Raw genomic sequence first — 17,035 nt, 5'->3', positions numbered from 1 at the left:
TGGTTTTCCCAAGCCATGCTGGAGAGACCTGCCACGCCATTTATTTCTCTTTAATGTAATTGGAGACATCTTTTTAAGTGACCAGCTTGTCAGAAGTGAGGTTTCTTCTGACCTGAGAATGCCAACTGGCAGAGAACAGTCAGAATGAAGCCAGACATCACTGTCTATAAATATGTATTTCCTCTGAGGGGCCACTAGCACGGTGGCTCTGACCTTGAGCAGAACATCAAGGGGAAGTCACTTTTCTCACTTTGGAGAATGGGGATACTCAGTAAAACTGGCTAAGGATGACTGGAAACATCCTAACACTGAGAGAAGAATAGATGGAAATCCATTGTTTTCATGTGGTTTCCGCTTTGTGAGTATTAGGTATTAAGTCCATATGAAAAATCTAGTTACCAATACCTGCCTCTACCTGGATTCCAGCTCCTTCAGCCTATTTTAGACTAGATACTGGCCAGGTGATACAATATTCTTCAATTTTAAGATCGCTGTCAGGGTGAACTCTCATCTAAAAGCAGCTGTTGAAACATTTGTTAACCATACTTTTCCATCTTAAATATTTATTTTTTCATGAAAATTTGCAAAGCACCCATAGAGAGGAAATCATGTATTAAATAGTTTCTCACTTGGTCTAGTGTGTTTTCGTCTCGTTTCCAAGGTCAGATGGTCTTAACAGAAAGACAACATCCACACAATCTGTTCCATGACAAGGCAAAATGTGCAGCACAGGAAGTCAAGTGGAGTGATTTTCACGTAATGATCATGGATTTGCAGCAACTTAGCTCATCAGAGCAAAAGTGAGCTCCCCAGACTTTACATTCTATTGAAGATTTAGCAGTGCCCTGGCTACTACCGTGACCTAGGACCCCAGAATATGATTTGGGCATGTATGTCAAGTCAATCCAAGAAGGCCAGCAGAAAGTACTAGAAAATGTGAAGATGGGAAGGGCCCCTCTTTGCACCCTAATTAAGATACAGATAGAATGGAATAGTCAATGCAACTGCAAGAGCTTTTGTGACAAGATAATCTAATGGGAGGGGGCGGTAACTTAAAGATGCCCCACTGGTATTTATACCCCTTGATGGAGCTTCCCATCTGCATAGAACAATGAATCTTCCAAGAAAGAGCAAAGAATGAAGGCATAATACTCACTATTGCTTCATAAGAGCAATTTGATCAAGTAAGTATATATCAGGAGAATCTGGCAAAAAGATTTATGTATTCGGTAGCTACGTGAACAGGAATGGGGGCCGCTTTGATATTAGCCCCTTTGCTACATGATAAGCAGACCAGACATTGCCCTACCCTTTCATCTTTCCCAAAGTAGGTTTTGTTTTATTTTAGGCATAATTTACATACAATAAAGTTTACCGATTTTAAATGAGTTTAGAGACATACGCATACATGTAACCACCACCCAATCAATTAGTGATAGTACTACTGCTACATAGCACTTTTAAATTTCCAAAACAAGTTTGCATGCATTGTTTCATTACTCTGTTAGGTGAATATGATTTTTATATTCACAACAGGGATAATTCTAGCCCCATTACAAAGATGAGGAAACAGGCCGGTGGAGATTAATTTACTCAAGGTTCCTCTGGAAGTAAGCAGAATAATCATATCAAAACGATTTGTTTTTATAAACGGGGGGAAAAAAAAAAGAAATGTTGATTATAACAGGAGAGGTGTTGGCGGGGGGGGGGTCATAGAATTTGCACAAAGTAAAAGGGAGAGAAAATGGAGCTACCTGGAGAGAAGTTAGGGCCCGGTTTGAAAAAGTTGAAGGTGAGATGTTTCCATGAACCGCTATATCTCCGTATACTTTGATTTGGATGCCACTTAAAGAATGAAAATATTTCAGGTTTGAGGTTCATTAACTCCTCAGACTAAGACCCATAAGCTTTTTTGGTGTGTGGAGAACAATTACTCTTGGCTCTGTTCAGCATTTCAGCTAAGTTTTCCAAGAGAATGTTTCTATTGCCAATGTTGTTGTTCTTTGCCTGGCTGCCATTACTGATTGTTTTGATCAGAGATTCTATAGAAGAATTCTGATCAAAAGAGGGAAGATAGCAGCACAGAATTTCAAATTATCAATGGAATTCAGACTTTCTGAATCCAATGAAGCTAGATGAACCCACAAGACTATTGCCCTGAGCTGATCTTTAAACCTTAAGCCAAAACTATCCCTTGAAGTCTTCTTAGAACCACAAAGTACTTTATCTTAAGAAGTAAACTGTCTGCCTAGAGCATTATGCTCTTTTAAAGAATCATCCATATGAGATCAAATTGGCAACAGCAACTCGAAAGCCTAGATGAGAAGCTTGAGGGAGGTGAGTTTAAGTCAATGTTGGTAGAACAATTTGGAGAAGGATGGCAAGAATATGTGCACAACTTGAAGAATGCAATCAGTGTCACTGAGTTGTACATGTAGAAATTGTTGAAATGGTGTATGACTGTATATTTTTGTGAGAAAAAAAGTCCTGCATCTAATATTTCATAACGGTATTATTTTGCACACCGCTAGACTTTCTGGTTTAGTTGAATCCCATAATTAATTGAATAAATATAAATCATTTACAGCAGCTCAAAGAAAACCTAGCAGAGGAAGGCAGTCACATGAGGAGGGAAATTAAGCATGTGATTCTGGATCTTAGCTCAAGATCTAAAAATGAATTTGGAGCCCCGTCAATATTCCTGAATTCTTTTGCTCCTACATCTTTCTTTGTATTTCTAGAACAGAATTCTGCAGATTTTTTTTTTTTTTTTACATTTAGCTCCAGTTTTATGCCACCTGCTAGTAAATCCTTTCTTGAAGATAGTGGTGTAGCCAACATGGGTTCTGATTCATCAGGGCTATACAACATGGACCATTTGCTATATTATTTCTCTTCTAATGCACCAAAACAAAACTGGATGAGAAGACTAAGTGCTAAGACCATCTATCCCTACGCTTAGCTTCTATTTGATGAATATGAACAAATAATTATGTTTGAGTCACAATTATAGTTGACAAAGTGCTTTCACATCTAGGCCTTCACTTAGTCTTCAAAACAAATGTGAGACTGAAAGCAGACTGCCAGGAAAGGACCTTATATTAATAATAAAATGGAAGAATAAACCCACTGCCGTTGAGTCAATTCTAACTCACAGTGGCCCTACAGGACAGAGTAGGACTGCCGCATATGATTTACAAAGAGCACCTGGTGGATTCAAACTGCCGACCTTTTGGTTAGCCACAGTAGCTCTTAACCATTACGCCCACCAGGATTTCCACAAAGAAAAGAATATACCAGCTAAAAATACCTTTACACAGGGCTTACCTCATCCCCTTTCCAAAATCAATGGTTTGCACTAGCTTCCCTCCTCTCATTGGTCCTGGGTGGTAGTAGTATTATCTTTTTTTTTTACAGATAAGGAAACTAAATTTTCTTAGACAGCATGACTTCCCAACTTTGCACCGGAACTCTATCCAGGTCTTCCCGTTACAAACGAAACTCCCCTTAGACTTGAAGTGAATTAACCGACTTCACAGCCCTTGGCTCACTCTAAAAATTCGGATTGCCAGTTATTGGAATATCAGACCACATTTCCTATTGCTTATTATTTATGGATGTTTTTATAGCTTTTTGGATAGCTTGTTTAATTTTTATTTTCTCATGTGTCCTTTTGTCCTAATTTTTATTTGCACTGTTCCCTTTTTTTTCTGTTCCTAATTAATCATCCTCCTTCTGAAAGTTTACTAAAGAGTGGGTAAGTGCATTTTCCTTTCCAAAAAACAATGTTCTGCATTGTTATTTTTTGTTAGTTAAGGAAATATGGAAAAATTCAAATGGATACTAAAATGATCTAATAAATGTCAAGGAGCTGGCATATAACACTTTCTGTTGAAATTGCCTTTCCTTTTTCCCTGGCATTTACAGCAGATTTTTGTTTGTGTGGGGGTTTGTTTTAGTATTACAATTTAAATTAAATCGACACTGGCAGAGAAATTGGAAAATTCAGCAGCAGTCTCGGTAGAGGCTCTGAGCCTAGGTCTGCTAATCCGTTAATGGAGAAAATCAGACACTTGGACGCGACACTGAGTCAACACCTGGAGATAGAATTGGGGAGCTCTGGGGCATTAACCCAGGGTCCTTGAAGGCTCTAGAACTGTTTTTGCAAAATCAGTCAGAGTGTCTTAGTTCGATTCCCTTTGGAAGAAGATCTCTACTACCCAAGCCACGTCCCCCACCAGCTGTTTTGAAAATACAGTTTTTCATTTCTTGTATTAAATTATTTTGGTGTCTTGCTTTGTGAGACCCAGACCAACACACTGCTAGGCTGTTAAAGCCATTCGCGTGTGCCGTTTGTAAATATGTGTATGTGTCTACACATACCAAAGCCATCAAAAGCCTTGGATAAGGAACAATGAGACTGATGGTATTTTTGTTTTGTTTTTTAAGCTTCAGATCTCTCTCCATCAAAGACCTGGAGTCAGAATCTTAGAACTGCTCCCGGGACTAACGAAATAACCTGGGTCTGCAGGCCAGGCTTCATTTATAAATTACGTTGTCTAAAACTTACTGCTGAATGAGGTGCCATCACCTCCCAAACATGCTAATATTTGTCTTTCTGTGTTCTTTAGCATCAATACCATTCAAAAATAGATGAACTAATTGAAGAAACTGTTAAAGAAATGATAACACTCTTGGTTGCAAAGGTAACCTTCAGCTTCAGGTGAAATGTCTCGTTGTGAACATTCTTTGTTCTGTCTGCATTTTCATTAAAATGTAACACGTTAAAAAGTTGAGCCGGATACTTGTGTTTCTCAGGAAACAAGATTGTACATCACCCAGCCTCAGCTCTGAATGACTTTTCCGATGATCCTGCGCTGTGTGAAGATAAATTGATGAAGTGGCATATGTTAACTTAATAAGAATTTGTCCCCAAACGTTGCCCTGGGTTATGCAGAAAATGTTTGTTTTGTTTTTCAGCACTGACAAAGTTAGATTTTTAAATACAGAAAGTTAACTGGTAATACGGAATTCTGCCATCATGAAAACCCCCTCTCTAGTTTCAAATGCAGTGAGAGTCATAATAAAACATAAAAGTCAGATAAAGCTATTTCAGTCACCCTCATGAATTACAGAATTTTAACTAAGTAATGCTGAATGGAAAGACATTTATATTTGCCAGTGCTAAACTTCTGTTTCCCCAAATTACTGATAAAATACAAATAAAAATAGATTGGATTAAATGTAGTGCTAATATGTAACGTAAAAACTGCTTTGCACAGTTTTTGGATTTTGAAAAGTGCATTTAATATTATCGCATGCTGTATGCACTTCAATAATATTTTGTCACTTTGTACTTCTGTAACACTCTATATTTGCAATCACATAATAATGAAGAGAAAGCCGGATAAGTCAAATATTTCTATATAAAGGCAATCTATTCCTTTCCAGAAGGCTGGAATCAAATAATAGAGCGTAAAAATGAGCAGAGGGCTCAGTCCCCGTCTCTGTGTGGCTGGGAAATGTTGCTCTTTATCGTGAACAATGACAGTTTGAAATAATAATTCTTTTTTTTCTTTATTGCTGTTTTTTAGTTTGTCACTATTTTGGAAGGAGTACTGGCAAAATTATCCAGATACGATGAAGGGACTTTGTTTTCCTCTTTTCTGTCATTTACCGTAAGTAAAGAGCTTTCCTTTCTGGTTCTTGTTTCATTCTGGTTTTGGTTCTTATTTGGGGGAGGGGTGCTGTTGTGTCATATTGTATATGTGTGTGTGTGTGTGCGTGTGCACGTGTGTTTTCATTGCAGTCAACTACCAATGTGTGATACTAATGCTAGGAGAATTAGCGGGACATTTTATAAGAGCAGATAGCACAAAATCATTTCTATCTTATTTATGAATGTACTGTATATGTGTGCATGGGTATACATAAACACACATACACACCTCTACATGTGTGTATCAAAAGAGTCACCTGCCTGTGTGCACCTCAGCTATCTCGGGCAAATCACTTAATGATCCTGAGTACCATTCCCTCACCTGTAAATGGGGCAGATTAATTTCTGAGGTTGTGAATGGAAACCTACTGGTCAGGTAGCGCTTGCAAATATGTTTTATTTGCTCCTCACCGTTTTGGGTACATTTTCTTAACTGAATCCATTGCCAATGTTTAACAATCTGGAGATTTCATAGAGAAGTCCAGATTTCAGAGTTTTCTTTAAAAAGTGCGTGATCTGCAGCAGTGGGCCCGCATATCTGCATAGCCATGGGCAGCTGGAGCTGAGTCACCACGGTCCCATGGACCCGATGTGTGTTTCTGGTTTGCCATAGCCTGTTCTTGAGTATTTCGCTCATTCACCTGCCTGCCTGGGGCCATCTGAGTTTACAACCTCTGAAGCAGATGATCTCTGAGTCCTCTACAAATCCTGAGATGCTCTGGTTCTGTGTCAGTGTTAACAAGGCACAGAAGTGGTAAGAGGAAGGCAGCCTTATTTTCTGTGGCTAAGTGATCAATGGAGATGGCAGCTATAGGTGGGCTACTTCAGTGGCCCAGGTGTCTTACCCTTCCTGGGGCTGGGTGAGCACCACAGATGCCTGCTTTCTTGCCGTTTTTGAAAGTGGAGTTTTGCTGGCTCTGAGACCATAACAAAGGCAGTCAGTTTAGGACTTACCTTACGTTATAAGAATTCTCCCCAAAACATACTGAATGCCAAGACATCATCTGTCACAGTGAAGTGGGTAGCACATCATCGTCTTCGAATCCAACAGAACTGGGTTCAAATCCCATTGTAGGTATTAACCAGCTGTGTGATCTTGAGCAGGTGTCTTATCCTCTCTGAGTCTTGATTTTCTCATTGGTAAAGATGGGGTAGGGGGGAGAATAATGTCTTCCATACAGAGCTGTTGTAAGGATAATAATGTAAGTAAAGGAGCTTAGCATAGTCCTTGTACATAATAAACTAAAAACTAAACCCACTGCCATCACGTCGATTCCAACTCAGAGTGACCCTACAGGACAGAGTAGAACTGCCCCATTGGGTTTCCAAGTCTGTAAATTATTACAGAAACAGACTGCCACATCTTTCTCCCACAGAGCAGCTGATGGGTTCAAAACACTGACCTTTCGATTAGCAGCTGAGTTCTTAACAACTGTGCCACCAGGACTCATCATTGTATACAATAAACCAAAACTCGTTGCCATTGAGCCAATTCCAACTCATAGCAGCTCTGTAGGACAGAGTAGAACTGCCCCATAGTGTTTCCAAGGGGCAGCTGGTAGATTCAAACTGCCAACCTTTTGGTTACCGGCTGAACTCTTATCCACTGTGCCACTAGGGCTTCATTGTACATAACAGGCCTCAATAAATGGCAGCTATCACTAAAACTTTTTAGTTTTAGTTTATCATTAATAAAAGGTAACTAGGATCTCCATGAGTTGTAGTTGACTCAGTGACAGCAGATTTTTCGTTTTTTTAATATTATTATAAGATGCAAACAGGCACACACACAGTCCTTCCAAATATACCCACTTTGGTCTTTCCCCAACTCATACATTGCTTTTCCTGGAAGTTAATGGACGTATAGGCAGACACATTGACAATCATCTCTGGGTAGCCTCCGTGTGTCTACATGCCCAGCTTGTTTTGATGATGTAGCGCTGACCTTCCCAGGTACAAGGAGTGAACCCAATCCCAGGAGTGTGGTGGCCTCAGTCCCTGGGCTTATTGGTGAAGGTGGTGTGGGAAGGGATGATGACAATAAGAATTCGAACCAATTCCACTTGGTAGAACCACACCCATAATCTGTCACTGCTGAAAGGAAATCTCTCCAAACCCCTCCTTTGACAAAGAAACCAAGGCTCATAGAGGAGGAGTAATTTGTCTAAGGTCATGTAGCAATGAGCAGAGCAAAGACAGAAATGTAGAGCTCCTGCCAACGTCCCCATCACCACCACGGAACCGCATCCTGGAGAGAGTGGGCTTCAGCTGGCAGTCGCCTGGCGCTAGAAGGCAGATGGGCAAGCGAGTGGGGAAGATTCATAAAGAAGGATTCAGGGCACATGAGTGGGAAATATTAGAAAATCTTACATTCCTCAGCAAAGTCCTGGAAATGCTAAAAAGAGGCAGAACTAAATGCAACATTTCTGGAAAAGGTTCCCTTGACACCCAAAAAATATATCACTTTTTGGGAGTCTTCATTTTGAGCAACTATTTCTACTGCACTGTACCTGTGAAAACCAGGAAAGCCCGCTCTGCTCTTTATTGAACAGAATGCAACCCACCAAGGACCCCACCCTAACTGCTGACTTACCCAGAGGACTCTGTGAAAGGTAGCCCCAGGGCAGCAATACCAAGAACATGGCACCAGGGAGATTCTCATGGGAGGGTGACAAACACAGAAGACACAGAGTCTCCTATGCAGGAGTCTTCAAGCTGAAATTTCTATCCTCTCATCTGCCTTTCCCGAGACACTTTGCAGCCTCACAACCTGCCTACTAAAGGCACCATAATTGCAGAGCACTTGGGTGCCCATTCCCAGGCATGTAACTTCCCTTCCTTAGTGACACATCTCCCACACACTTGGCCACCCAGAGGCCAAAAGCACCCACTTACCATTTGCAGCCCATGTTCTCATCTCCTGTGGGTATCCCAGTATTGGAGAACACGAGCCATGCCTAGATATGGCAAGGATACCTCCACACATTGATTCTGAGCTCCTGCCCAAATTGCAACGGGCCTTTGAAGGCTTCCTGCAGCCCAGTCGTATTAATTACCCAGGAGTGGAGTGGGGGTAAAGGGGCTGAGCAGAGGCACAGGTACTGGGCAAGGAGCCTTGGAATCAAGGGTGAGAGAACCAGCTGTGAGTCCCAAGACACTGGACAAAAGCTTGGAGGTAGCGCCGGCACCTGGCATGATTTCCCTCACTCTGCTCCCATTTCTGATTCCATTCTTCAAGCATTACTGTGCACTTACCACATCCTCACCTCAGCCCGGCTGCCAAGTATGAGCCATGTGCTCTGCCCCCCAGAAAGCTGACAAGTATCGACAAATATGCCACCCTTTCCCCCTCTTTCTCCCGCTGAGCGCCTCCTTTCCTGGGTGGGCTCGATTTCATGGTCCAAGCCAGACATTTTGGAAAACGTCTGCAGTGGCACAGAGCAGGCAGGAATATTTATTTCTCATCTCCATCTGCATTGCTTCCTCTCTTGGAGAGGAGTTGGGGGGAGGAGGGAGGGGGAGATGTGGCTTCTCCGTGCCAGCCCGGGAGGCGCCCAAGCGTGCCCCTCCTCTCCTCCCTCCCCAGCCTCGGCAGCAGTAGCAGCCTGGGATTTATGGAGGCAGGCGCCTTCCGAACTTTTGGAGGATCAGCCCAGTTGGAAGACACAGTTAGCAACCTTGCACCCATTTCCCTTGACTGCGGGATGTGCTGTCGTGTGGGATGCTTGCTTGGAAGTGGCCATGTCTTGTGGGCACTGTCACGCTGTTCTTTTAGGAGGCCAGAAAGAGGGTGAGCAGGTGCCTGCATTCCTCTACCAGAAAGTTAAATCGTTGCCTTGGTCCTGTCCAGGTGTTAACAAACATGCTGGTTCTGGAGTCCATTCATTGATTCACTTATTTACTCTCCCAACCTATATTTACCGCATACCTGTGTACCACATAGGAGTCCCTGGATGGCACAAGTGGTCAAGCACTTGGCTACTAACTGAAAGATTGCCGGTTCAGATCCACCCAGAGGCACCTTGGAAGAAAGGCCTGGCAATCTGCTTCTCTAAAGATTACAGCCAAAAAAACCCTACGGAGCAGCTCTACTCTATAACACATAGGGGTTGCTTTGATCATAACTGACTCGACAGCAACAGGCATGGGTTTTTGGTATGTGTCATGCATTGTGCTAGGGGCTAAGTGTACAGCAACGAGCAAGAAAGACATGCTGTCTGTCCCCGTGGAGCTTACATTTAGCAAAGGAGACAGCAAGAAAACCGTAGCCTAGGAAAGTGCTGGAGTGAGAGAAGGCGGATGGTGGCATTACTCCTGTTAGGGCGGTCAGCGGTGGAGGAGTGGGGAGTCTCACTGAGGAGGTGATGTGTGAGCTGAAACTTGAAGGAGCCAGCATGGCAAACAGGAGAGAAGACTCTTCTGGACAAAACAGCAGCTGCAGTGGTCCTAAAGCAGGAAAGCCAGAGCTGTTTTTGAGGGATATTTTGGAAGTAGCCTAAACAGGGCTTAGGGATGGTGTAGTGGTTAAGTGCTACGGCTGCTAACCAAAAGGCCAGGAGTTCAAATCTACCAGCTGCTCCTTGGAAGCCCTATGGGGCAGTTCTACCCTGTCCTATAGTGTTACTGTGAGTCGGACTCGACGGCAATGGGTTTTACGGATCGAGTGGATATTGGGAGTGGAGAATCGATTGGATAGGGCAGAGGTGGAAGCCCCAAGAACTGTGATGTATGGGAGGGCTCAGATGAGCCAAATGAGTCCTGAGAGTCAATGGGGTACAATGGGGTGCAGCCCAGAGTGGGGAGACCTGGGATGGGACCCCAGCCCCACCCCTCACCAAGGAGCAAGAGACCACATGTTGGCTTATAATAACCTTTACCGTAAAATGACGATGGTTATATTAGATGAGTTTGAATGTCTAAAATAGCCACAGCTCCCGTTTTCTAAGCACTTGCTAAGCGCCAGGCACAGGGCTAAGTGCTTTAAATATATTTGTCTAATTGAGTTGTCTGAATAATTCCATTCCAACGACACTATTCTGCAGATGGTGAGCAAAGGCTCAGGGAGGCTAAGCCCCCCCCCCAACCTGCATACTCCCTCCAGGTAAACTCAGGAGGCTCAGAGAAGCGGTGAAGAGGTAGGAAGAACCCAGCACCTCCTCAAGCAGCTGGAACGGTTATGTGAAATCCTCTGAACCCACTGCCATCGAGTCAATTCTGACTCCTAGCAACCCTATAGAATGGAATAGAACTGCCCCATAGGGTTTCCAAGGCTGTAATCTTTAAAGAAGCAGACTGCCACATCTTACTCCCTTGGAGCGGCTGGTGGGTTTGAACTGTCGACCTTTCAGTTAGCAGCTGAGTGCTTTAACTACTGCATCACCAGGTTTCCATCGAAATCCACTAAAGTCACCTAAAATTCATCCAAGATCCCCCATCAACCAAATCCATTTGTGGTGGTTACAACGTAATATGGAAGCCACTCAGGATAGTAAAGCCCATTTTAGGGTTCCGAGGACCCCAAACCTCTATTTCCAGTCTCCTATGTCTCAAATTCAAATTATGGAGCACTGGTGGAGAAGTAGCTAAGAGCTCTGCTGCTAACCAAAAGGTTGGCAGTTCAAATCCACCAGCTGCTCCTTGGAAACCCCGTGGGGCAGTTCTGCTCAGTCCTATAGGGTGGCTATGAGTCAGAATTGACTTGACAGCAATGGGTTTTTATATGTCAAATTACCCTCGTTCACCTTTTTCCTTTTGCCATCATTTTATTCATTTTGCCACTTAGAAACGAAACACAGTAGACACAGTTCTTCCTGCTAGAGTCGGAGGAGGCCGCGGGCAGGGTTGATCAGCAGCTTCGAGGACTTTGGTGTAGAGCCCTTGATGTCGTGTCACAGAACGAGACTGCCACCTTGGTCCATGCGGGACTAGATCAAGGGAATTCACTTCTCTACACAGAACATTTTGTTCAGGAAGCATTTCGAATTTTAGACTTGGGTTCTTGCGAGGGTTTTTTAGTGGTGCTTCATTTTTGCTTTCACTTTGGGAAGTGTCCAGGGGAACGAGCATGGGGAACAAGAGAGAGGGCTCTGTACAGTGTGGCCTGGTGACGGGGGATGCAGAAAGAGGTCTTGGCCCACCCCCTAAGAGATTAATGTCATCAGATTTTCAGAGGCTGAATTCATGTCATTCAACCCAATTGGCTTCTACATTGCAGAGTGGCAGTGCCTGCCTGGGGCGGGAACACTAACCACGGTAGTTAGGAATGGTTGTTGTTGATACTGTTTGTTGCCGTGAGTAGACTCTGTCTCATGGCAACCTTGTGTATAACAGAAAGAAACGTTGCTTGGTCCTGCACCATCTTTATGATCGTGGGTATGTTTGAGTCCTTTGTTGAGCCTCTTGTGTCAATCCGTCTCACTAAGGGTTTCCCTCGTTTTTGCTGACCCTCTAACAAACATAACATCCTTTCCTAGTGATTGGTCTTTCCTGATGACATGTCCAGAGTAAGTGAGCCATAGTCTCACCATTCTTGCTTCTAAGAAACGTTCTGGTTGTATTTTTTCTAAGATGGATTTGTTTGTTCTTCTGGCAGCCCATAATATATTCAGTATTCTCCACCAACACCACATTTCCAAAGTATCAATTCTTTTTCTGGCTTCCTTTTTCACTATCCACTTTCCCACGCAAATGAAGCAATTAAAAAGCCCATGGCTTGGGTAAGGTGTATCTTTGTCCTCAAAGTGACATCTTTGCTTTTTAAAATTTTAAAGAGGTCCTTTGCAGTAGATTTGCCCAATACAATACATTGTTTGATTTCTTGACTGCTGCTTCCGTGGACATTGATTGTAGAGCCAAGTAGAATGAAATCGTTGACAACTTCAATTTCTTCTGCATTTATCATGATGTTGTTTATTGGTCCAGTTGTGAGGATTTTCATTTTCTTAGTAATGTTGTTGTTAGCTGCTGTCAAGTGGATTTCAGCTCATGTTGACCCCATGTGTGCAGAGTAGAACTATTCTCTCGGATTGTCAAGGCTGTGTGACCTTTTGGAAGCAGATTGCCAGGCCTGTCTTCCAAGGTGACTCTGGGTTTGAACTGCCAACTTTTCAATAAGTAGTGGAACACAACCATTTGCACCAGCCAGGGACTCTTTTTCTTGGTAATAGCTGGTATTTATTGAATGTATACTGTGTGCGGGTGCTATGCTAAGTGACTTATGTGCATTTTCTAATGTGATCCTCACAATCACACTGGGCAATAGAGTCTGTTATTCTCTGCATTTTACAGCTGAGGAAAGTTGAGTAACTTGTCTGAAGTCACATAGCTACTAAGACTCTACCTTAGATTTACTCCTTTATTATCACCAGCATGTTATTCCCACAGACCACAGGAACTCATAAATAAGGCCAATTAGTAATTCTTCCAAGGGTCACAGTCCCTGCGTGTTGCAAACAGTTAATGCCCTCAGCCGATCATTGAAAGATTAGAAGTTTGAGTTCACCCAGGAGTACCTTGGAAGAAAGGCCTGGTGATCTCCTTCTGAAAATCAGCTATTGAAAACCCTATGGAGCACAGTTCTATTCTGACACATATGGGGTTTTCTTGAGTCAGAACTGGCTCAACAGCAACTGGTTACTGGTTCCAGGGGGTACCTACTAACCGATTAACATGTCAGCAAAACTAGTTTATAAATAATTTCCCACCAGCCATCCAGCTTTGCCAAAGCACTGAAGTAATGGGCATTCAAAGCTCACCACTTGCCTTTGACTTTCAAGATAATCTTCAGTTTTGTGTTAGTCCTTCATCCGTCACATGGCTGTTGAGTGTCCACTCTGTGCAGGCCCTGGGACTGAGCAGTGAATGGGATGGACAGTGTCTCTGCCTCCACAGAACATTCACGCGCATGAGGGAGACAGATTCTGAACAAGCCATTTGCGAGTGTGGGGACTGTTCACAGAGCAGTCATCGGTGCAGTGGAACAAAAGAGCCAGAGGACCCGACCTTACCTGGGAAGACATGAATGAAATGACATTTGCGTGAGACGTAAAGGATGAGAAAAATTTTACCTGGCAAAAAAGAATGGTCCAAGGTACAAAGACCTGGAGGAGAAAGGAAGGGACTAATACATTCTGGGAACCAGAAGACATTCATTACGACTCGGGAAGGACTTGAGCAAAAGGGGGGAAATGACTGGAATGGGTTTCAAGAGCCATGCAGACAGCTGATCATCCATCCAGGAGCTTGCCCGTGTTGTGGAATTTAAGGTTTTTAATCTGGGGTAGTATCAAAATTGATCAGGCTGGAGAAGTTAAGAAAGGTCAGCGAGAGACCAGATCCCTGTTACAAACTGGTGCTGGGTTTGTGGTCTTCTGATTTTGAAGCTTTGAGCTTATTCCCTCTATTTTCCTCAGCTTCGATTACACAAACCAACAAAAACCCCGTGCCCTAAAAAGTTAGGCAGCTATAAAACACTGATCTGCCCTCTACTGACTTCTTTCATCAACAGCTCCCCAGTGTTTCAGAATTTGACATCCACTTTGGGGTCTGTGACAGATAATTTTATCACCTAGTAGGACATCCTTATTTCCAGTTCATGCCTTGAAATTGCAGTTGACAATTAACATAACTGCTGTCCAAAGCAAATGCTTCAGAATCTCCTTAGAAGAAAAAATAAGTATCCAAAGTTCACCGTTTCCCTCAAAACTCCGTAGTTATACAGATATGTGTCAAAGAGAACAAAAGACAGACACAGGATTTCTTCAGGCTGTGAGGTGCTGAACGACCAGGTCACAGAAATGGTAGCTACAAAAGAAATACCTAATAGACATGTCCTTAGCTTCAAACGGGGAATAATGTTCTGAAATTAAAAGGTGGAGTTACAGATTCTGCCCTGACCTCTAGACCACATGCGGTGGGAAGCTTCTCACCAGAAAGATAGAGGGGAAAATGTGAATGTGAAGCACAGACTAACAGCAATGTAGGCCAGTTACTGACTATCTCTGAGCCTCAGTTTCTTCATCTGTAGAGTGGGTATGCCAATGCTGACTTCAGAGAGCCATTGGGATAATTAAAGATAAATGAGCAATAGACCTTGCTATGAGTCGGAATTGACTCAACGGCAACGTGTTTGGTTTAGGCTTTGCATGATGCCTGGCACGTAGTAGGTCCTTGTAAACAGCCACTCTTAGCCTGATCATCATCTTACTCAAAACTGTAGGAAGGACATTTATGACATGGTACCTGAGATGGCATTAGATGTTACACAGACTCAGGATTAAATAACAGCAGATCACGCTGTGAGAGGGTTATTCCCTTTCCAATTCTCTTTTCGTCCTTATCCTCATGGTATCAAGGAGAAAGTTTTAGTTTAGTCCTTGTCTGTCTTTGACACTTCTCTAAAACTTTCAGACTTTCATGTGTAACAGGAAGAGAGAGCACACAGGTCTTCAGCACCTTCAGCAGGCAACCATGACTACCTATAGTAGCTTCATTTTGTTTATGTTGTATTTATCTTCACCCTTACCTTCTGTTATTGCAAGTGATATTCATTTTCCATTCATGTGTCACGGATTGAATTTTGTCCCCCCAAAATATGTGTCAACTTGGTTAGGCCATGATTCCCAGTATTGTGTGGTTGTCCTCCATTTTGTGATGTTCCTGTGTGTTATAAATCATACTCTCTGCCTATGGTTAAAGAGGATTAGGGTGGGCTGTAACACCCTTGCTCAGGTCACATCCCTTATCCAACATAAAGATAGTTTTCCTGGGGTGTGGCCTCTACCACCTTTTATCTTAAAAGTGATAAAAGGAAAGGGAAGCAAGCAGAGTAGGGGACCTCATACCACCAAGAAAGCAGTGCTGGGAGCAGAGCATATCCTTTGGACCCAGGGTTCTTGTGCAGAGAAACTCCTAGTCCAGGGAAAGACTGATGAGAAGGACCTTCCTCCAGAACCAACAGAGAGAGAAAGCCTTCCCTTGGAGATGACACCCTGACTTTGGACTTGTAGCCTACTAGACTGTGAGAAAGTACATTTCTCTTTGTTAAAGCGATCCACCTGTGGTATTTCTGTTATAGCAGCTCTAGAGAACTAAGACACATGGTAATGACATAAAGTTTCCCTTTGTAATTAATTTAAGTATTTAAAAAGTGAGCTGATTAAAAGAAGAATATTAAGTAAATGTAATATAAATGGTGCATGGATTGTAGACAAAATCAGGAAGGTGGTATTGATGCTGGAAGTTTGGGAAATACTGATACATTCTAGCAGTTATAGAAATTGGGGCCAGAGAAGGGAAGTTATCTGTACAGCTAGTTTAGTCACAGAACCCAGGCCTCCTATCTCATCCAATTATTTGTTTTCCCCCACTCTTTACAAGAGATGAAAAGGCAAAAAAAAAAAAAGCCTCTCCACTGCATAACAGACCTGAGCTGACTGTGATAGACAAATTGTTGACTATTTCTGAGCCTTGGTTTCTTCAACTGTAGAGTAAGGATGTTCTACAGATGGTAGCAATGTTGTAAACAACTTCAACCATCAAGTTCAGGCTGAGGCAGCTTCAGGGGGAAGACGGGGACTTCATGCAGAAGCATTCCTACTCGGTTCTGACCACACAGCCCTCATGTGCTCGCACCGGTGCCACGCAGGAGCCAGTGACATGAGCAAGACACAGTCCTCGCCCAGTTCAAGCTTGCCTTCTGTTGGGCTCTTACGGTTGAGAGATGTTTAAGAGGCAAAGCAAAACCCAAGAAATACCAGAGGTGGGCAGAGGTCCTCACTTATAATCAAACAAAAATAAGCCCTGATGCCTGTTTGGAGGTTTTACAAAAATTACAACTTTCCAATTTGCGCTTCGGAGTTTCTCCTAAAATGAGCATATGCCATTTAAAGAGGCAAAAAGGAAAAGCAGTGCAGCGTGGCCGTTAACAGGGCAGACTCTGGAGTCAAAGGGACCCGTGTTCAAATACTAGCTCCATCATGCACTAGCTGTGGGTCTTTTAGGATGTCATTTAACCTCTCTGAGCCTCCATTTCTTTATCTGGAAATGACGATAATCATCACATCCACTGTCGCGAGGGTTAAATGCTTATAAATTGCTTAGCCTCATGCCAGGGGAACAGTAAGCATGTGACCATTGTTAAGTCTTAGCAGTATAAGAAGGTGGGTTTGAAGGAGCCCTCGAGCCTGGTAGAAATCCTCTCTGGGAATGAAGGGTTGGGACAGAAATCAGGGAAACTGGAAGGAAAAACAGGTCTACTTCAGTTGGACATCTGTTTGGAAGCCCCAGGAGGGAAGAGAGATGAGAACATACACTTCC

The 17,035-nt window shown here is 43.0% G+C and overlaps 1 protein-coding gene across 3 annotated transcripts in view; it reads left to right on the top strand.

Annotated features, from left to right (window-relative positions):
* Positions 1-17,035, top strand: part of CADPS (calcium dependent secretion activator) — a 578,687-nt gene that overhangs the window by 487,428 nt on the left and 74,224 nt on the right. For all 3 annotated transcript variants that reach the window (XM_049861704.1, XM_049861703.1, XM_049861702.1), the window contains 2 exons: positions 4,632-4,706; positions 5,595-5,678. In XM_049861704.1, coding sequence (XP_049717661.1) covers positions 4,632-4,706; positions 5,595-5,678 — 159 coding nt within the window. The remainder of the gene's footprint in view (positions 1-4,631; positions 4,707-5,594; positions 5,679-17,035) is intronic.

The sequence above is a fragment of the Elephas maximus genome, chromosome 20 (assembly GCF_024166365.1).
Source record: "Elephas maximus indicus isolate mEleMax1 chromosome 20, mEleMax1 primary haplotype, whole genome shotgun sequence".
NCBI classification, from domain to species: Eukaryota; Metazoa; Chordata; class Mammalia; order Proboscidea; family Elephantidae; genus Elephas; species Elephas maximus.
Note: the sequence above shows the minus strand (reverse complement) of the source record. Positions and strands in the feature narration are given on the sequence as shown.